The sequence below is a fragment of the Sturnira hondurensis genome, unplaced genomic scaffold (assembly GCF_014824575.4).
Source record: "Sturnira hondurensis isolate 20B ecotype Veracruz unplaced genomic scaffold, ASM1482457v3 Scaffold0017436, whole genome shotgun sequence".
Classification (NCBI taxonomy): Eukaryota; Metazoa; Chordata; class Mammalia; order Chiroptera; family Phyllostomidae; genus Sturnira; species Sturnira hondurensis.
Window position 1 is genome coordinate 8,312,870 of NW_028090067.1, and position 22,381 is coordinate 8,335,250.

Here is a 22,381-nt window from a genome sequence, read left to right on the forward strand (position 1 = left end):
TTAGGTTTAATGTTCAAACAAAATAATTGTTTTTGACTTTTAGGATTTTGTATGGCCGAATGAAGAATAAGACTGGGAGTAAAACTCAGGGAAAATCTGCATCAGGCACCCGCATGGCCATTGTTCTGAGGTTCCTCGCCGGGACCCAGCCTGAGGAGATTGAAATATTCTTAGACCTGCTGTTTGAGCCCGTGAAGCACTTCAGAAATGGTGACTACCGCTGTCTGACACTCTGAGTGGGTGTTGTCTGCTGTGGACGCCTGATGTTCCAGGCTGGGTCTCCCGTGCTCTTTGGTGTCTTTCTAATGGGGTTGCCCCCCCTGCCCCCCCACCCCCGGTCTTGGTGGTGTTTTTTTTTTTTTTNTCTGACACTCTGAGTGGGTGTTGTCTGCTGTGGACGCCTGATGTTCCAGGCTGGGTCTCCCGTGCTCTTTGGTGTCTTTCTAATGGGGTTGCCCCCCCTGCCCCCCCACCCCCGGTCTTGGTGTTTTTTTTTTTTTTTTTACTGAAATGCTACTCAGTGTAAATTTTGATTGATTGGGTGGAGCTCACAGTTGAGCACACCTGATCAGCATCTGTGTTCTTAAGCTCCAAATTAGAAAACGTGTATTTGTGTTGTTGTGATTGTGCCCTTCGGCCATTTGAGAATGGTACTTATCTACATACAGTGGTACTTATCTACATACAACAAATAGGCTTCTCCTTGGAAACTTAAAGCATGCTACAAAATTAATCTTAATTGCCTTGGTATTTTTCATTCACCAAGTAACTCATCTATGGAGTAATGCTTTGTTGAATATACCCTGTGATCCAAAACTCGGTTGAAAATAGAAATATCAGTATTTATAATCTCCTCTCCCAACCTCCTAGTCTAGACGAAGTAAGTATAGTAAGTGTATTCGGTGAGCTGTAAATGCTCTGTGGTATGTTCTCCGGCATGCCATTCTAGTAATTCGTAATAATAATAGTAATGGCTAACACTGAATGCTTACTTCCTGCCAGAAGATATGATGGGCCCCTTTATGGACAATTCATTTGAACCTTAAAACAACCACATGGGGTATCATTACTTTTTGCCCCATTTTACAGATGTAGAAACCGAGGCTTAGAGAGGTTAAGTATTTCATCTGTGACTACTCAGCTAGAAAATGGTTGGGATTCAGCCCAGGTCTTTTTGACTACAAAACCTCTAACATAGTTCCATAATTGCTTTGTTTGAGGCAAGCATGTATGTACTTATGTGTAGGGTAATGTGTTGCATTTGTTCTCTATTTTTTTCTGTGGTAATGGATCTAGCCATTACAAAGGTTTTCACTCAGTGTAAAACTGCCCCGTGAAGGAAGTCGGCTCTAGTGAATGCAAGTTTCTGTATTAGCCTCCGAGGGTGCGGTGGATGGTTCTCTTACTGACGGGCTGCTCGAAATTTATGAATAAATAAAACAACAAAGCATTATTGTTTTACTTATTTCCCAGGGTCTATAAGAGAAAACATTTGATTCTTAGCCTTCAGGGAGCTTAAAATATAGGTAGCAAAACATTTTCTATAAAATTACTGTAATCTGCGTAGGCAGGGAAAGCTGTGATTGAGAAAAATGCTTGGCAAGTTTCCAGATGGCAGGAAGGACATAGGAACTCAGATTTGGGGCGGGGGGAGGTGAGAGTCAGGCTCAGAGACTTCGTTCTGTCACAGGTTTCTTACTCTTTCTGTATCTCGGTTTCCTCACCTATAAAGTGATGATACAGGTCGGGGCAAAAGTAGGTTTATAGTTGTGAGTACGTGAAACACAGAGTTTATTCTTGCATTCTTAATTAACTTTTGTATTATTTTCCAAACGAACAAGTGTAAACCCACTTTGCCTCATCCTGTAGTAAAACCCACCATACCTAGACCACCGAATGAATATTTGGTAAGGATCAGGATAAATGACAAAAGTGTGTTATCTATTAAGTATTATAATAATAAGAAATACTGTATTACTGAGGGAAGTCGAAAGGAGGCATAATTATAAAGAATAGCAGTAATATTTCCTTTTAATACGACATCTCTGTCCACCTGTGTTTCTAGGAGAGTGCCACTCCGCCGTCACTCGGGCAGTGGAAGGGTTGGACCTGTCCCAAGTGCTCCCGTTAGGTCGCCAGCACGGAGTCCTCAATAGCCTTGAGGTGGTGCTGAGGAACATTAGTCACCTGATCGGCGCCTACTTACCAAACATTTTGCAGATCCTGCTCTGCATGACAGCGGCCGTGTCGCACATCCTTGATCAGCGGGAGAAGGTGAGAGAGAGCCGCCACGTGTGCTTTTTGGTGGCCAGTATGAGTCTGTGTTTTATTGGGGAACTTGGTGGGGACCTGGATCCCTAACATCTTTCCAGGTTAAATCTTTCTTATGCAAAATGTCTTGAAAACAGTTTTCCACATAATGTGGCTCTTCATTTTTATATAAATATTTATGTATAGCCAGAAAATGTACATTATATCAAGTATGTAACAATTATACATGTAACTTACAAGGAGGTAAAGTAGTGAGTTCTGCATCCATCTCAGAAATCAAAGTCAGACGGAGTTCCATTTTAAGAGCCTAGAGATGTAGGACATCTTCCCATGCGCATCTATCCAGAATAGTTGGGGAGTGAATAGAATACTGTTCGCATCCTTTTGTTATTTTCACAGAGTTCCCAGAGCTCGCTTGGCAGTAAATGCGTAATTGTTGTGTAAGTGCAATGTTTTGAACAAAGACAAGAAGCAAGGGCAAACAAGTCAGCTAGCCAACTGCCAAGCGAGAGGGTGCACAAGGTGCTGCTGAGTGTTTTCTGAACTGTATTCAAGACAGCATATTCTGTGGAAATAGGCATGTGGCCAGAGTACACTGTTCGGAGTTTAGGGAAACTTACTGTCTTTATGGGCTAAAGGCTCTTGGAGAAAATGTGACTTGAAGTGAAGATCCAGACTCGGGTTTCTGCCCTTAATTCTCAGTTCAGGATAAACAGGCACAGCTTTAATGGGGCTGAAATTTATTTCCTTTGTTTTATGGCTATGCCTGGGGAACTGCCTCTCAAATATAGTCACAATAACCAAAAATTGAGAGCCAAAATTTTGTGCAGCTTTTGGGGCTATGCATAGATATAAATCTGCTTTAGTAATGAAATAATATTCTGTGATTGACAAGATCCAGAGATTCGGAACACACACCTTCCATTTTGGTAGGCATGGTTTTGTCTTCCTTGTTCTTTCATTCATTCCGTCAGCAAATATTAATTGAGCCCCTACTATGTGTGAGCCACTGTTGTAAGCACTGGGAATGGAGCAGTGAACAAAGCATTTCTCCATTTCCTTATTCAGTAAATATTGTACACATTATGTACTGAAGTCCCAGGCATTGTTCTAGGTTGGAAGAATGAGAAAGTTAAGGACTCAGTATCATGGGGAGAAAAGTTACAGATAAATAATTAGGATAATGTCAGTTGGTGGTAAATTCTGAGAGGAAAATAAAATGAGACCCATCTACAGATCTCTAAAGTCATTTTTGTGTGTAGCTTTCTCTTTCCTGGTACACTTTTCCCTGTGAATTCTAGCTGCCTTGGCTCACCCCCTCAAGCCACAAGGCTGTGTCTTCCCATCTTAGAGAGATGGCCGGATGCTGCCTGGGTTCTTTCTTCTCACGCTGTGCCTGAAACCGGCCAGGCAGGGTGACGGGAATGTGTGGGGTTCATTCACCTCATCTATTTCTTTTCTGCTGGGGCTTACTACTGCCATCTGCTGCCTGCTGTCCAGTGTCTGAAAACTGTTGTCTCATATATTCAGTTCAGTTGTTCAGTGTCTGAGAGGGGAGCTAAACCTGGTCCCCAGCTCCATTTGACTGGAAGTGGGAAAACCACCGGAAAAGAGCAGGCAGTTATTATGTGAGAATTTCCTTTTATGCTTTAAAGCAAGTGACAGTGACTTTATCTCTGTGTTGATATACTAAATCTGGATGGTTAAAGATGTTATAAACCCTCTGTAAGCCCTCCAAATTTATGGTTAACTTAGACGTTAATCAGTAAGACAGCCTTACTCCTGTGTCAACAGTCAGTAACTCAAAGGATCATTTGTGCAATGTCACAGTTCATTAGCCAGTGAGGTGCTAAGCTTCATGAGCGGTAGGCAGTTCTCCTATTTTCTTACTAAATTTTCGGACAAATGTAAAGACTTCTTTGAGGTGCTGTAAAGAATTATTTCACAATAACATTTTTACATTTGTGTGTTTGAGCTAAGTGATACATTTAGTTTTTTGTGTTTTTCAGATCCTCCAAGGATCTAATATGTATTGTGAGGATTGCTTTGGTTTAGTTTTGTTTTTTTCTCTACATTTAAACAATGGAATAACTTGAAAATACACATAAACTCACTCATGCTGGTTATTCCTCTAGGAAGTAAAGTTTGCAATTGCTCACTTGTGGAGTTTTTTCCAGCTTACTCAATAGTTATTGAGTAGACTGGGCGGCTGGTGCTGTGGTTACAGAAGTGACTAGAACTCAGGGATCCTGCCCCATAGAGAGGGGTCTATGGGTGTGATTTGGGAAGAGGTTGGGGGCGGGGGTGGTGTCTGATTTGATGCCATGTGTGCTAAGATTAGTTTCACACTGGCTCCAGGGGTTCATGATACCAGGTTGTTTTCAAATATCAGTAACAGTTTTTATCTTTTATCAAACACGATACAACTGATAATGAAAATATTACCAGTAGAATTGAAGCAGAATTGACTTGTAACTGTGTCACCTTCTGATCCTTGCCTGTCATTTCCTCTATCTTTATAACTTGTATAGTGAATAATTAATCACAAATACATGGTAGAAAGTTGATGGATATGTGAAATAAAATTCCTCAAACTTGTACAGTAATGGCATCTTTATTCCTATTCACTGGAATTTAAAATGTGCTTTCAGTCCTGGCTGGTGTGCTCAATGGACTGAGTGCTGGTCTGCGAACCAAAAGGCTGCAGGTTTGATTTCCAGTCAGGGCACATGCCTGGGTTCAGGGCCAGTTCCCCAGTTGGGGCCGTGTGAGAGGCAACCAGTCGGTGGATTTCTTGCACACTGATGTTTCTCTTTCTTTCTCCCTCTATTCCCCTCTCTCTAAGAAGTAAATAAATAAAATCTTTAAAAAATAAAAATAATAAAAAATGTACTCTTTCAGATTCAAGCACTTTTGTTGTTCAGAATATCAGATTTTCATGACAAATAACTCCCCTATTTGTTTTTTCTTAATATCTTGTCCGTGAGACTTGATACTTATTTATTAGAGCATCAGTGTGATCTTCCTAATATGCAGGGGGGTTTTAGGTTTTGATAGAGGTATTTAAAGTCATATGTAAAAATAAGTTGTCACTTATAAATCCAGAGTTCACAGTATATTCATCAAGTAGAAAAACATTTAGGGGTTGAATCTTCCCCACTATGTTTGGTTTTTGCAACATTCTGTGCTCGGGAGAAACTGCCCTGTTTGGCCTTTTTCTCTCTCTGCCTGGCCCGAACCTCTGCATCCTTTGAGATCCAGTAGAAATTCTGCCTCTTCCATGAAACTTTATTTACCCTTCTCGAATTTATAATTCCTCCCTCTTGGATGTCTTTGGCATTTTCAGTCTCTTATATAATTTAACAAATTTTCCTTCAAAAGATTTTAAGCTGAGGCCAAGATAGTGGCTGTCATACCGTTAGACCCATAGGTGGGGGCTCGATGAATTGTCCTGCTCGGACCCTGAACAGGGCACCCCCGTGTTTTGTGATTGCTGTCCCTGCGCAGAGGAGGGGGTGCCAGCGGAAGACGCCGTCTCTGCTACAGCAGAAGTCTCTGTCAGTTCAGACGTCCCCCAGTCCAGCCTCAGTGCCTCTATGGGACAAATGTCACTGTCTTCCAAATTGTACTTTTCTTTGAATTACATATTTGGAGATCCTCTCATACCTTAATTTATTTGGCTGATTTTCTTTTACCGCACAAAGTATTCCACTGTATGGAGAAAGCGTGAAATCTTAAGACTAGTTTTAACAAGGATAATTAAAAACACCTAGTTTAGGTAAAAATAATAATACAAATGTGGAAATAAAAAGGGCTCTTACTAGTGTGGCTTTGTTGGTTGGGCGTAGTCCTGTGGAGCAGAAGATCAGTAGTTCGATTCCTGGTCAGGGCGCATACCTGGGTTGCAGGCTTGGTTCCTGGTTGGGGCATTCGAGAGGCAACTGGTCAGTGCTTCTCACATCAGTGTTTCTCTACCTCCTTTCTCCCTCTGTTCCCCTCACTCTAAACATAAATACATTTTTTAAAAGAATGTGACTTTTATTTGAAATGAAGGTTTTTTCTTTCATCTAAGGCTTTGTGATGGCAAAAAAAATACGGTTTTTGGTTGAATGTTCTGTTCATAGGAAGAAATCAGGATTTTAAAAATGTTTTATTTTATTTTATTTTTTATAGAGAGGGGGAGGTAGAGAGAGGGAGAGAAATATGGATGCGTGAGAGATACATCGATCGGTTGCCTCCTGCATGTTCCCAACGGGGGACCTGGCCTGCAACCCAGGCATGTGCCCTGACAGAATTGAATAGGTGACCTTTCAGTTCACAGGCTGGCACTCAGTCTATTGAGCCAGACCAGCCAGGGCAGAAATCAGAATTTCATTTGAGACAATGCCTTCAATAGAAAAGTAAAACAATGTGGAAACAAAACAGTTGTTCAAGTTGTGGGTTTTTTTCTTCTGAGGATACTCTAGTGTGATTTTACTGGGCAGTGATGGTGGAGCATATCTCTCCATCAGATTTTTTAGGTCTCTGCTTCCACATCTTGTTCAATGAAAAAACCAGTATGACTTGCTCAGTTGACCTTTCCTTGTGAATCAGAACCAAAGTCAACAGACTTAATAGCAAGATTTCCAGTTTGTTTCTTGGCTGTCTGAGCAAGAGCACTTCCCTGAGAAGTCAAGGATTAAAATGATGTCTATCACATTTTTTAAATAGAAGATCTTTGTTTTACAGATACAGCTGAGGTTTATCAACCCACTGAAAAATTTAAGACGTCTTGGAATCAAAATGGTAACTGATATCTTTTTGGATTGGGAGTCCTATCAGTTCAGAACAGAAGAAATTGATGCCGTATTTCATGGTGTAGTTTGGCCTCAGGTAAATCTTGATTTCTACATTCCACCTGGATACCTTTGCTTCTTCCCTTGTCATTACTGTACCAGCATGGGCTTCAAACCCACATGTGAATGCCTGTCATGGTCTTTTCTTTTACATCAAGGCTACCACCTAAAGCTCAAGAGCAGTTTCTGCAATACCGTGGCATTTATTCTTAAGGCTAATTTGAATCTGATTGTGTCTCTTAAGCAAATGTAAGATACCTTTTTAGCATCTCCCATGATGTGTCTCTAGATTTTAACAAGAGACACATCATTGTGTATTTTTAGCATGAGGGAAAATACACATGTTTTTGTTACACATTCTCTTGTTTGATTCTCTGGTTGTAACCACTTGGTAATAGCTAAGACTGGTTGTAGCAAAGCAGACTGTAGCAGAGCCTTAACTTTAGGAAGGATCTCTAGCTGCTTGAATCTGTCATCTCTGAGCAGGCGAAGCCTCAACTGCCTGGTTCCTCAAGTGTCTAGCGTGTGCATGCGCTGCTTTGCCGGTTTCCCTTGTAGGTGTTATTTTGGATTGCCTGCGTTTTCCTCAGTCTCTCCTTTAACCGCTGATCTCTGCGTCTTGGCTCTTTCATCCTCTGGTGCAGTTTCTGTGCTTGTTCAAGCTTTTTGGTGGTTATATTTCTACAATTCTGTGTATGTTTTTATCTTACATTCTGTTTTTATTTTGTGTCCTAGATCAGCAGGCTTGGATCCGAGAGCCAATACTCTCCTACTCCTCTGCTGAAACTAATAAGTGTCTGGAGCAGAAATGCGAGGTATGGCCTTCTCCCCCTTCCAAAAGGGCAGATTATGTTAGTCAGGGTCACTAATAATGTAACTTACGGTCTTTCCACGCAGTGAACTACTGAAAGTGCGGTTAAAGAGAATAAGGAAATTGAATCTCAAAAAACATGGTTTAAAGCAAAACACTGCTGCTGACCAATATGTGTAGTGTAGTTCCTGAAAGTGCATGTACACGTGTGCAGATGCGAAATGCAGCAGAAAATGTCTAGGACACACAAGACGCTGTTGAGGTGCTGTGGCACGTGCAGGTTTGGGTGGGCCAGAGTGGGGGTGGGGGGGCTTTGCATGCCTTGTCTTTGAGCATTTGCATGATTTATGATTCCAAAAAGGAGAAAATAGATGAAATAACATTTTGCAATTTAATGTAAAGTTGTAAAGCATTTTTGTCAAAATTTTCATGTTGCTCTTTTTACAGTTTCATTAAAACTTGAAAATCAGAAGTACCAGAATTGATAGGGATCTTCTTCCATTGGTTAATAATTGAGTTAGCAGTTTGATTGGGCTGGCAAATGGAAAATCAGAATGTGAAACACAGCAGATAGTGAAATCAGCACATAAATACTACCGCTTTCTGCATGCTTTCTTGGAAATAAAAGCTGGTTTGTAATTGGCATTCTTTGTCCTTTTCCCAGTTCCCTTTAAAATCAGAAAAATTTCACAGGCATTTTAGATGTTTCTGCATCTCTTCTGTTCTTTGTAAAGTCCCACTGAACCATACATACTGTTTGGTTGTCATACAGGATGTTCATTTCTGACAAAGGCCGTGCACAGAGCCTTTATCTCCTGATGGTTCAGAGGTGCCATGTTACAGACCAAGTGCATATTTACTGAGAAGTGTGGGAACTCACCTATGCAGTTATCTTGGTGATGGCAACTGACTTAATGTTGCTCTAATTTATTTTGAAGAAGGAAAGATCGGATAAAATATTTTTCAGAATTATTCAATGATGTTAAAATCTTGGCATCAGTTTTTACAAAGTTGGGATCATACTGTATGATCTTTTGATTTTGTTTTTTCATGGACCATTTTGTTTTTTCATGGACCATGATTTTTGTTTTTTCATGGAAATGTCATGAACATTTCCCCATGTGGTTAAATAGTCTTCAAAACCAAACCACAGCCCTTGACGTTGTTCTCCATGGGAAAGTCTGGTATACTTATTACTGGTAGGAAGGGCTCTTTTCATTTATTTCTCAATTTGAGAATGCACTTTCTTATCTTGCTTTATCGCTGGATATTTATAAGCAGCACTTCACAGGCACACTTGAGAAATGTTTTATGTTTGTGTAATTTTTATGCAAATAATCCATGACGGACTTTCACGATAGTGACTCACAATAGTTTTCTGTTGGTTGGGTCCTTCTCAGAGTGTAGATCCACCTCACTTGTCCAAACTAAAGCATTTCTGAAGGTGAAAAGAGATGCTACAGATTATTAAGCCATAAACAGAATTGTCCCTGGCCACACTCTCTATTTTTTTTAAATTTTACTTTATTTTTGATTTTAGAGAGAAGGGAGGGGAGGGAGAAAGACAGGGAGAAAAACATGGATGTGAGGGGAAAACGTCAATCACTTACCTTCCACATGCACCCCAACCTGGGACTGAACCTGTATCCCAGGCATGTGCCTTGACCGGGAATCGAACAAGAGACCTTTCAGTTTGCAGGATGATGCCCAAACCAACTGAGCCACACAGCTAGGGGCCTGGCCACTTTCTTAATACCTCTTCTGGTTCTGGCCGTGACGCCCCCATATGGCCCAGTCCTTTCCCCTGAGCTCTTACCTCTCCTGGAAGGCCCTGTGACTGCACACTGCCTTGCACTCTTCTGTCTCCATAGCTTCCCTGCCTGCAGCTGTCTCTGTCTGGGCAGAGACAGTTTTGTGTTCACTATTGTATCTTCTTCCGCAGAAGGTTACCTCTCTTAATCTGTGGTTAATCAATATTCATTGCACATTGAATAAGTGATCAAAGTTTCTGATTGAGCCATACACTTAAGCATGGAGCATGTCCAAGTGGAACATCAGTTACAGTGTTCAAGAAACACCCTTAGAAATTGTGTTAGATTTGATGGGCCTTTGCCTAGGACCTTGAAGTTGAATACAGTTTCTTCTTACAGCCAGAATGGAGGCATAGGTAGATGCACTTTGCCTCCTCGCACAACCAAAAAAAAAGGACAACAACAAATTTAAAAACAAAGAGACCAAAACTTCCAGAAAATCAAATTGTATGGAAGTCTGACAACCAAGGGGTTAAAGAAGAAACATTCATTCAGACTGGTAGGAGGGGTGGAGACAGGCAGAGAGGCCATACAGCAAGGCAGCAGCTGGTAGACCAGGAGGTCCCACCTTTATGTGCAGATAAACTGGGAGGAGCAACTGGGGAGCGAGATAGACCATGCAACCCAGGGTTCCAGCACAGGAAATAAAGCCTCAAAACTCCCTCCTGGGAGTCACAGGAGACTCACAGGAGAGTTTGCTGGAGAGAGCCCCAGAGTCCTAGAATGTACACAAACCCACCCACCAGGAATCAGCACCAGAAGGACCCAATTGCTTGTGTGTAGTGGGGGAAATGACTGAAAGCTGGCCAAGAGCTGAGCAAATGGCACTGTGGACCCCTGCACCACAATGCAGTGACATGGGTTGCCCTGCCCTGGTGAACACCTAAGGCTCCACTCCTTACAACATAACAGGCATTGAGACAAAAAAAAAAGGCCCCAATAAAAGAAAATATTAAAACTCCAAAAATAGAATTAAGTGATGAAGAGATAGCCAACCTATCAGATACAGAGTTCAAAACACTGGTGGTCAGGATGCTCACAGAAATGGTTGAGTATGGTCACAAAATGGAGAAATATGTTAAGGCTATGAAAAGTGAAATAAAGTGCAATAGACAAGGGAACCAACAGTAAAGAGAGCGAAACTAGGACTCAAATCAGTGATTTGGAGCAGAAGGAAGAAATAAACATTCAACCACAAGAGAATGAAGAAACAAGAATTCAAAAAAATGAGGAGAGGCTTAGGAACCTGCAGGACAACTTTAAATGTTCCAACATCCAAATAATAGGAGTGCCAGAAAGAGAAGAGGAGGAGTGAGAAATTGAAAACTTATTTGAAAAAATCATGGAGAACTTCCCCATTCTGGCAAAGGAAATAGACTTCCAGGAAGTCCAGGAAGCTCAGAGATTCCCACAGAAGTTGGGCCCAGGGAAGCACACACCAAGGCACATCATAATTACATTACTGAAGATTAAAGAGAAGGAGAGAATCTTAAAAGCATCAAGAGAAAAGGAGACAGTTACTTAGCTACAAAGGAGTTCCCTTGAGACTATCAGCTGTTTTCTCAAAAGTGACCTTACAGGCAAGAAGGGGCTGGAAAGGAGTATTCCGAGTCATGAAAGGCAAGAACCTACATCCAAGGTTGCTCTATCCAGCAAAGCTCTCATTTAGAATGGAAGGGCAGATAAAGTGCTTCCCAGATAAGGTCAGGTTAAAGGAGTTCATCATCACCAACCAAGCCCTTATTATATGAAATGTTGAAGGGGCTTATCTAAGAAAAAAAGATGATCAAAAACAATGAACAGTGAAATGACAACAAACTCACAACTATCAACAACCAAAATAAAAACAAACTAAGCAAACAACTAGAACAGGAACAGAATCACAGAAATGGAGATCACATGGAGGGTTATTAGTGGGGAGGGGGGAGGGGAGAATGGGAGAAAAGGTACAGGGAATAAGAAGCATAAATGGTAGGTACAAAACAGATGGGGGTTAAGAATCGTGCAGGAAATGGAGAAGCCAAAGAACTTATGTGTATGACCCATGGACATGAACTAAAGTGGGGGAATGCTGGTAGAAGAGGGGAATAAAGGGGAGAAAAAATGGAACAATTGTAATAGCATAATCAATAAAATTACTCAAAAAAATAAAACTTTGAAAAAAAGAAAGCAGTTCTCTCACCTTTTCTGCTTGAAAAAAAATTTAAGACAAACTAAACATAATGGGTAAGAGGGGTCTGTGAAGCCACACAAACCTAGATTCAAGACCTAGCATCCCTCTGCTCTTTCTGAGCCTTGGTTTTGCCACCTGTAAAATGGAAATAATATCTAGAGTGCCTTCCTTGGTGTCTGTCCATACTATGCCCACTACCTATTAGACAAAAATGTTTGAAGAATATTTCTTAGGACTTTTCTATCAGTATGTGAAAGTTCCTGAGCTCTTTGTCCAGTAACGAATTTTTCAGGTTGAACCTTCCTACTGGTGGTAGGGTTGCATCTCTAACTGTAAGACAACTGCTGATCTGCCCTTGGCTGGCATGCCTTTGTGCCCTCTGCCCGGTCTGTGGGCCAGGGTGCTCTCATCCTCCGTGAGTCTTTTCGTGTTGGGGATGGACTCATTCACCTCCCCGGACGGATCTCTGAACAGCGCGTGTCCTGGCACACCAAGTGTTTGTTTTGGTCTGTGCCCCTAATTCCTATGTTGTAGCATATTACATTTGTGTGCGTGTACAAACATTCACATTCTAGAATGCTTACAGTGGAAAAAATGGCCCGCCTTTAATATTTTTGTTTTAGAAAGGGCTTTGACTTGGAGATCTGTGGTTCAAATCTCATCTCTACCACTTATTAGCTCAAAGGCTTTGAACAAGTCTTTTTCTTCATCTGGAATGTAGAGGTAATGATACTACCTCAGAGATCTGATGAGGATTAGATGAGAAAAACACATAAAGTGCCTAAGTTTGTATGTTTGTAAGGTGTCTAAAATTACTCTCCGTCAAATTTTACATTTTACAGTAATTTCCCTTTTGAGTGTCTTACTAATGTTCAGAAACATATCTATTTGTTAAACTCAGTATGAAAATTCATGTGGAAGATGTTTTTAGAAATAAATGCTGAGAAATAAGATGACTATTTCAGTATTTTTTTTATTGCAGATATTTCCCTTTCCTGGCTAAACAGAAACCTGGACACCCAGAATGTGATATCCTGCTCAATGTTTTTGCCATTCTCTCAGCAAAGAATCTCTCTGAAGCCACAGCCAGTATTGTGATGGACATAGCCGATGACCTTCTCTCCCTCCCAGACTTTGAGCCCACGGACACAGTCTCCAGCCTGCCCGTGACGGGATGTGTGTTCCCAGAAAGTGCAGATGGTATGTGTGCGGCGCCAAGCATATGATTCCTGGACTTTGGAGGTAGCGTTTTTCCCCCAAGAAGGAAAAAGTCAGTAGAATTTGGCTCTTTGAATAACTTGTGCTGTTAAGTTCCTTTTCTCTAACAATTCATATAAACTGAGTTTTCTTTGCAGTGGTAGAAATGCAGGTTACTTGGGCTCCAGAAAGCTCAACTGTCCTCCAGGCCATCACCAGGGGCTTCCCACTGCCCAGTCTGAATTCTCCCGGCCGTGCTGTCCTGCCAGTTCTCTCACCATCCCCAGAAATGGTTGAAATAACGCCTCGGGGGCGTCTCATATACATTTGTCGGTTAGCTGGTGATACACCTATTTTGTCTAAGAAAAAAGTAACGTAATCTTTAGAGTTACAGTTTGTTAAATTTTCATAGTTGAGTACTTCCCTTGTCTGTCATTATGAAGGTACTGTACAATTATCCTTTAAGAGAATAGTTCGTTAAAACCAAAACTTTTGTCACTGTTTATTTCAGAGTATATCACAGTAGGAGGACGATTAATCCTACCTCATGTACCTGCAATTCTCCAATATCTCAGCAAAACTACAATAAGCACAGAGAAAGTGAAAAAGAAAAAGCACAGGACACAAGTCAGTAAGGAACTTGGCATTCTTTCCAAGTAAGTGATACATGTCTTTAAAAGATAACATTACCGCCCACGGCTTTGTTTTAGGTTAATGTAGAGTTGCGTTTCTCTGCTGGAGTATTAATTAGAAACCTTTTATGGTGTCTGCCTTCATAACTAAAAAAAGAATGGACTGCAGAATTCTAAAGTGGACTCATAGATTCGCTTCATTTGCCTTTCTGTGTTTTGTTCAGTTACAATTTTGAGTTACATGAAAGAACAAGTTTGTTCTGTTTCAAGTAGATCTCACAAAGGTCTTTTAAGATTCTCTTTGGCAATAGATCTAATAGTATATATAATTATGATTTCTCCAAAGTACAAGATCAGTAAACATGAGTACAAAAATATGATTGTACCTTAAGCTGTAATTGTATTAGGACTTGATTGTTGAAAGTTTATTTTATTTTTTTGTTACTCTCAGCAACAGCAAAATGATATGTTAGAACCTTCCAGAAACTTCTTTGAAATATTTTATTTATACTGCTGTACTTCAAAATCCCACAGAGCGGGAAGCACACTAAATACACTCATTAAGTTTTGTCACGGGCCGTGGTAGTGCAAAGGTGATGACAGGTGAGGCACCAGAAAGACCAGTCAGTGTCTGAAAGAACTGTCCTGCCCCTGCCCGGCTGGGTGAATCGACCTGAGTCTCCGCTTTCTCTGGGAAAATGGAGCTTGTAAATCCTTCATTGTAGAGCTGTGGTGGGAGTTACACTGTACTGCTTTATATATTCTTGAACCAATCTTGGCATTTAAAAATGTAATTTCCTTGAACTAAGAAATGACTAATTGCCAGATTCCAGCCCTGGCTTTTACCCTAACCCCCCTGCCCAATCAGATGTCACAAAAAACGATAGTACAGTAGCCCGAGTCTGCAGCTGGAGAGAAGCAGCACTGCTCACTACTGAGTGGGACGTTTTATACACGCACACACGCTTAAACGTCGCCTGGGCCTTTCTTTCCTCCCTGATGTTTTTCTACAAAAAGTAACTCTTTAGAGAAATACTCTCAGTTTGTGTACTTCTCTTACCTACCAGGTTTTTTCCTTCTCTAGAATCAGCAAACTGATGAAAGACAAAGAACAGAGTTCTCTGCTCATCACACTCCTGCTTCCTTTCCTCCACCGTGGCAATGTCCCTCAGGTATAAATGCACAGAGCATGCACTTTGTCTTTGAAGTGGCACTTTATTAGGCTTATCTCTGAACAGGAATTTTTATTGGTTGGCGTCTGTGATGTATTTGTCTTAAAGTATTTGTGAAAAGACTTTAAATAGGAATATAAAATTGAAAATAGAAGAGAAAAATTGGGACAGAATCAGGAATGCGAGCAGGCAGGAATGTGGAGACATCACCATCTACCATAACAGTAAAAGTGTTAGCCCGTTGGTTTCCTCTGTTTAGCTTCTCATCCATTTCAGGATTTTTTTTTTCCTGTCCGACTTTGAAGAGTAATAAATCTGGAGCCCAAGAAGTGCATTGTATAATCTTAAATGTGGATCACAGTGGCAAAGCTGAATGAAAAGTCAGACTATTTTAATATGTAGACATAGCTAAGAGCTTCTGATATGATTTTCAACCCCTAGTTCAGACTTGATAAAAAGAGTCTTCTGTGGCCCAAACTCATTTGTAAGGCCTTAGTAGTCACACTGAACATCCATTATGGAATAGTAATTCAGTTAGAAGACCACAGATCTGGAGACGATCTGAGGTGTGCGTTTTTCTTCAAGCTCATTTTTCTTGGCTGTTCTTGGCTTTGCAGTAGAAGAAAGTTTGTTTCAAAACCGTGCGTATTTTCTATTAGAATTAAAGAAAGAAATTGTTAATGGACATTATTGTGGGTTTTATGTTAAGATGACTAAGAACTTTTAAAAGGCTATGGAATAACTTTTCCCATAACTAGTTTTACTTCTTATTCATAATTGTTTTAAATTTAATCTTTATTGTATTTTCCAGTACCATTTACTTCCCTTATACCCCCTCCCGCAGCAATGACCACCCTGTTGTCCATGAGTCCTTGTTCCTTTCTGCTCAGCCCTTCCACTTCTCACCTCCCCTGCCCCCACTAGCTGTTATCTGCTGTCCATCTGAGTCCATCTCTGTTTTCGTTTGTTAGTTCAGTTTGTTCATTAGATTCCACATATGAGTGAGATCATATGGTATTTGTCTTCCTCTTACTGGCTTATTTCACTTAGCATCATGTTCTCCAGATCCATCCATACTGTCATGAAGGGTGAATTTTTTTTTATGACCAAATAATATTCCATTGTGTAAATATCCTATTGTTGTTTTAGCCACTCATCCTACTGATGGACACTTGGGCTGCTTCCATGTCTTGGCGATTGTAAATAATGCTGCAGTGACCATAGGTGTGCTTATGTTCTCTTGAATTAATGTAAGGTTCCTTCGGATATATTCCCAGAAGTGGAATTGCTGGGTCAAAAGACAGATCCATTTTTAATTTTTTGAGGTGTTTCCATACTGTTTTCCACAGTGGCTGCACCAAACTGCAATCTTTTCAACAGCTCAAAAGGGTTCCCCTTTCTCCACATGCTCCCCAGCACTTGTTTGCTGATGTATTGATGGTAGCCATTCTGATTGGTACGAAGTTATATCTCATTGTGATTTTAATTTGCATTTCTCTGATGATTAATGATATCGAGCATCTTTTCATATGTCTATTGTATCTGTATGTCCTTTTTGGAGAAGTGTCTGTTCAGGTCCTTTACACATGTTTCATTGGATTGTTTGGTTTTTTTAGTATTGAGTTTTGGAAGTGCTTTATAAATTTTGGGTATTAACCCCCTATCAGATATATAGGCAAATATGTTCTACTTTTCTATGGGTTGTCTTTTTATTTTGTTGATTATTTCCTTTGCTGTGCACATAATTATTTGTTTTCTGTGCTATAATGTATTTAAGCCAAGTTGACCAGTTTTATAAATCACTGAACTGTAATTGTTCTTAATGTTCCTTCTTAAGGATACAGAGGTTGATATTCTGGTGACAGTACAAAACCTGTTAAAACATTGTCTGGAACCTACAAGCTTCCTCAAGCCTCTAGCAAAACTCTTCTCGGTTATTAAGAATAAGCTGTCAAGACAATTGCTTTGCACAATTTTCCAGGTCTGTGATGCTCATTTTTACCCTGAATCACCTCTGGGAGTGGGAGCAGGGAATTGACAGGGGGTGGGCAGAGAAGTTAAGGTCTTATTCACTCATACACTGTTGTCATTCCTTTTAGACTCTTTCTGATTTTGAGAGTGGGTTAAAATATATCACTGATGTTGTCAAGGTAAGAAAGAAAATCTTATTTCACTTCTGTTTCAATAATGCTGTCAATTCTGTTTATTTAAGATTTATATGCCTTCACTTACGTGGTTTCAACGGCATTTCTCGTAGCTCAATGCCTTTGATCAAAGACATCTGGATGACATCAACTTCGATGTCCGCTTCTCAGCGTTCCAGACCATCACCTCCTACATCAAAGAGATGCAGACCGTGGACGTTAACTACCTCGTTCCAGTGATGCATAATTGTTTCTATAATCTGGAGGTAGGTGTTTATAGCTGAACTTTGTGAATTGTTTTTTTTAATGTTTTGATAATACAACTGCATGATCTAATTTCTTAACTTGTGTTTTGAGGAGGGCAAAGGTTTTTTTGTTTTTTTTTTTAAATATTTTATTTACTTATCTTCAGAGGGGAAAGGAAGGAGAAAGGAAGGAAACATCAATGTATGGTTGCTTCTCGTGCATCCCCTGCAGGGAACTAGTCCCTGCCGGAAACTGGCCTGCAACCCAAGCATGTGCCCTGACTGGGAATCGAACCGCGATCGCCTGGTTCGCAGGCCCGTGCTCAATCCACTGAGCTACACCAGCCAGGGCCAGGTTTTTTAATATAAAATTTATTTTAGTTGCAGAATATTCCTGATTGTTATTTGCATGATTTGAAAGACTAAGATTTTGAATAAAATAATATATGTAGAAGTCAGAAAGCTGTGTATTAGAATAGAGGAATCCATAGAGGCAGAAATTAAATTAGGGGTTACCAGTGGCTCCAGGGGGAGGGAGGGATGGGGAGTGACTGCTGACTGGTACAGGGTTTCTTTTGGGGGTGACGAAAATGTTCTGAAGTTATCCCTGCTGGTGTAGCTCAGTTGGTTGGAGCGTCATCCAGTAACTGAAAGGTTGCAGGTTCATTTCCTGGTCAGGACATATGCCTAGGTTGCAGGTTCAATCCCTGATGCAGGTGCATATGGAAGGCAACCAAATTGACGCTCCTCTCTCATAGTGATGTTTCTCTCCCTCCCTTCCTCTCTTCCTAAAAGCATGGAAAAAAATGTCCTCAGGTGAAGCTAAAAAAAAATATTCTGAGTTTAGATAGTGGTGATGGTTGCACCACCTTCTGAATATGCTAAAAATTGCTGAATTGTATACTTTAAAAGGGTAAATTTTATGGTATGTCAGTTATATCTCAATTTTTTTAAGTCACATAGCTAAGTACTTGACAGTTTTGTCTCTCATATTGATATAGTAGAAATAAAAAGAAGTGAAACTATATTAAGTACCAAGTTTCTGAACTGAATTGAGACCCCAAACTGGGGGGACTGAAGTCCTTAATTAATAGTTAATCATGTAATGGCATCAGTAATTTCTTTGTGGTGTTTTATAGTTATTCATTTGATACTAAGGATTATCTGAAATATGAAAAAGTAATCTCACCATTTGGGTCTCATTCTCTATATATCATGTCAAGTTTAATGCAAGGAATTCTTTATTTGTGTGTTTTTGTTTTGTTTTGTTTTGGAGGGAGGTTCTTTCTTTCATTTTCTCCAACACAGGGAATTCTAAATTGCCTCCTATTGGGCAGATTTGGAAATACTCCCCCCCCGCCGTCCCCGCCCCCCCCCCCACCCTACTCACTGCTTACATTCTTGAACCAGGCACTCAAGTGCAACTAACCAGAATTATAACCTGCCAACTGGTCATTTTCATTGGTCATCTAGTACTGGATATTGAAAACAGCTTACCGAACCTTTTATTTACTGTTTGCTTTGAGAAGTAAAATGAATTACAAAGTCTATGTCATAGCATTTTCTGAAACTGGGGGACACTTCTACGTGAGCCTGGTACTTCGAAGTCATTTACTGTATCCCTCACAACCCCATGTGTGGTTCTTCCTTAGGTATAAGGTCCTTGTGGGACATTTCTTAGTAGGAAGTTTTATACAGTGCGGGGGCAGAATTTTGGGAGCTTTTTCATTACGAGAGTATTCCTTATTATACTTAGTTACAGAGAATAATTTGGGTGTTTTTCTAATTTCCAGTTAGGAGACATGTCTTTAAGTGATAATGCCAGCATGTGCTTGATGAGTATCATCAAAAGGCTAGCTGCCCTGAATGTCACGGAGAAAGATTACCGAGAAATCATTCATCGTTCGCTCCTGGAGAAATTGAGGAAGGGACTGAAGAGCCCAACAGAGGTATTGGGCTTTGCAGTTGTTACTTTATTTTTATGTACTTCTTACTGTCCGTGGTTTTTCGGTATGTTTTTGTTTCTCTCTACTTTCTCTGTTTAGAAAAGCAGTCAGCATTGGTGCATTTCGTTAAAATACTTGATTGTGTAAAAATATTTACCACATATTTGGGAGTGGGCATGGAAAGAGCAATCACTCTATGATTTTATGTAGTTTGTTTATACAGTGGGAATGTTTACTTTTTAAAAAAACTTAATGGCTCTGTTTCTTTGTATTATCTTGGAAGCAAATTCTTTTTTAAATGTTCCTTTTCTCAACTTGGTATTTGCAGAGCATTCAACAGGATTATACCACACTGCTTTCTTGTTTAGTTCAAACCTTTCCCAATCAGCCAGAGTTTAAGGACTTGGTGCAGCTCACGGACTGTCATGACCCGGAGATGGACTTCTTCGAGAACATGAAGCACATTCAGGTAGAAGACATTGCTGCTTCCTAACCCCCTGCCTATCACATAAGCATTGCAAACAGTTCTGTCTCATTTACAAAGGCGTATTTTAATCTGTCAGAAAGTTGTGAGCATCTCATTCCTTGGTCTTTGTGCTATCAGCCAACTTTGCATAGGAGATGCTCGTTTCCTGGAGTCTGATTTTCTTGGTGGTATTACAAACTGTAATAATAGCGTTACCTTTCTCTGTCATTTCTAAAGAAGTTTAAATGTTTAGGGATCCGTTGTTAAACCAGTGCTACGGATTATGTCTCTGGAATCCAGTCAAGGCACAGGTGTGTGCTCATGTAACACACAGACTATGTTTTACTCCTTAATCTTTTCATGCGAAAGGAACGCGATACAGACATGGAGCCGGTTGTAGGTGAGATTATTCAGTAACTGATTCATACTTTATCTAACTCATAGATCCACCGAAGAGCAAGAGCCCTGAAGAAACTGGCAAAACAACTAATGGAAGGCAAAGTCGTGCTGTCTTCTAAATCTCTTCAGAATTACATCATGCCGTATGCTATGACTCCAGTTTTTGATGAGAAAATGCTCAAGGTAGGGCATTAGATCCAGAAACCGATAACCCTCTTTCTGTGCTATGCCACACTTTCCAAAGTGCAGGTGGTGGGATGGAATCTGAATTTCGTGGCATCTAAACGAATGATGTCACCTCAGAGGCTTGGGACAGTTCCGAAGCCCTTCGGGTGGTGCCTGGCACATAGTAAATGCTCTGTAAATTAAAAAATGCTCTTTTTGTTTTCGATATTAGTAGTTCACAGAAGGCCAACCACGGGATATTTTCCCTGGTAGGAACGATCACATTACCGAGGCAGCATACTTTTAAATTTTGTATCATAGGGCGTAAACTCCACTGCTCAGAGTAGGTGTCTTCCCAGAGGGCTCATAAGAAATGAAATAAAACAACAGCTACCTTTCCTGTAGCACTGTACCAGTCACAGGCATTATTGTAAGTGCTTGACTACATAATATTACTTCTTTCTCACCACAACTCAACCCTTTTTGGTAGAGACTGTTACCACGGTTTCATAAGAGAGCAAGATGAAAGTGAGGTTATGTGACTTTCTCTGAGGCATGCAGTTTCAGACCCAGTGTTTGAACTTGGGACCTTCTTCACTATTATGCTACATCGTGCTTAGAAGAAAGCAGTGCTTGGCACATAGTAAGGACGTGATAAATACGTATTGATTAAATAGATTAAGGAAAGATAGTACCCAGAAAATCTGATTGAGGTAGTATCAGGACTTGTGGCTTAAATTTCTACTTTTATTTATTACGTAGTCTTGTACAAGGATATATTTGTTCTATTGTTTCAGGGTATTAAGAAATGTTTAAAAATCATGTAAATAAATAAAAGAATACTCCCTTAAATTCCAATTTAAAGAATTAGTAAACACAACCAGCTCGGAGTGTGATGGCAGTAAAATAGGGAAGAGGGGTAGATGGAAAAAGAAATTGTATTTAGGTTTGGCCAGCTTTAGTACGATACATCTTTTAGCAGTCTTTTATTTGTAACCTGTTTGTGACTTTACATTTAAAGTTGTTTTCTAGTAGGATGACGTTTTTATCCAGTCTGACAGTCTCTGCCTTTTCATTGGTGTTAAACTATCTGCATTCAACTTTGTGACTAATGTGATCAGGTGTAAGTCGGTGATCTTGTTGGTTATTTTTCCCTTGTCCCAGTTTGTTTTTCTTTTCTTCTATCTTGTATCAGATCAGTCAGCTATTCTTTAAAGATTTGGTTTCCTCTCTGCCTATTTATTAGTTATCATTGTATAGGTTTTACCCCTACATTAGATTTAAACCACTCACACAGCAAATGCATTGTTACTTTTGCTTTAAACAATTATCTTTCAAAGACATCTTCTAAAATAAGGAAAAGGTCTTTATTATTTGCTTACGTATTTAGATCCAGATAGTAATCCTGTATCACTTTACTTCTAAAAGGAAGACTTCCTTTAATTTTTTTGTGGGAAAGTTCTACTGGTGATCAATTCTTTCAGTGTTTGTCTTTTCTCACCTTTGCTTTTGGGAGATAATGTTTCGAGGGTTTTCCTCTCAGTACTATGAAGATAATGCTCTACTGTCTTCTGGGTTATATAATTTCCCACAAGAAGTCATTCTTATCTCTGTTTTTCTGAGTATGATGTAGTTTTTGCTTTTCTTGGCTGCCTGTAAATTTTTCTCTTTGTCCCTCCTTGGGAGCCATTTGGTTACAATGTATCTTACTGTAGTCCTTCGTGTTTCTTGTGCTTGAAGTTAATTTAGCTTCTTGGATTTATGGGTTTGTACTTTTCATCAAACTTCAGAAGTTTGGGTGCTTGTTTTTTCAAAGATATTTTTGGGTTTCCGTCTTGCCTTGGGAGACCCCAGGTATATTAGGCCACTCCAAGTTGTCCATAACTCATTTAAGCTCTTTCCTTGAACATTTTGTTAAGGTTTTCATTTTGTTTTATTTTCTATTGCTGTGTCTTCAAGCACACTCATCTTTTCTTCCATACTATCTTACCTGCTTTTAATTCCATCTGCGTGTTGTCCCTCACAAATTGTTTTTTCCATTTCCAGAAGTTCAGTTTGGGCCGTTTTTATACCTTACGTGTTTCTCCTCAATATGCCCATGTTTTTCTCTCCAT

The 22,381-nt window shown here is 40.0% G+C and overlaps 1 protein-coding gene across 3 annotated transcripts in view; it reads left to right on the top strand.

Moving 5' to 3' along the window:
* The window catches only part of UTP20 (UTP20 small subunit processome component), a 91,655-nt gene that overhangs the window by 40,311 nt on the left and 28,963 nt on the right, over positions 1-22,381 (top strand). For all 3 annotated transcript variants that reach the window (XM_037067808.1, XM_037067809.1, XM_037067810.1), the window contains exons 26-38: positions 44-210; positions 2,066-2,274; positions 7,000-7,143; positions 7,842-7,921; positions 12,884-13,101; positions 13,610-13,754; positions 14,815-14,902; positions 16,740-16,883; positions 17,002-17,052; positions 17,160-17,312; positions 19,085-19,240; positions 19,566-19,706; positions 20,148-20,285. In XM_037067808.1, the coding sequence (XP_036923703.1) occupies positions 44-210; positions 2,066-2,274; positions 7,000-7,143; positions 7,842-7,921; positions 12,884-13,101; positions 13,610-13,754; positions 14,815-14,902; positions 16,740-16,883; positions 17,002-17,052; positions 17,160-17,312; positions 19,085-19,240; positions 19,566-19,706; positions 20,148-20,285 (1,834 nt within the window). The remainder of the gene's footprint in view (positions 1-43; positions 211-2,065; positions 2,275-6,999; positions 7,144-7,841; positions 7,922-12,883; positions 13,102-13,609; positions 13,755-14,814; positions 14,903-16,739; positions 16,884-17,001; positions 17,053-17,159; positions 17,313-19,084; positions 19,241-19,565; positions 19,707-20,147; positions 20,286-22,381) is intronic.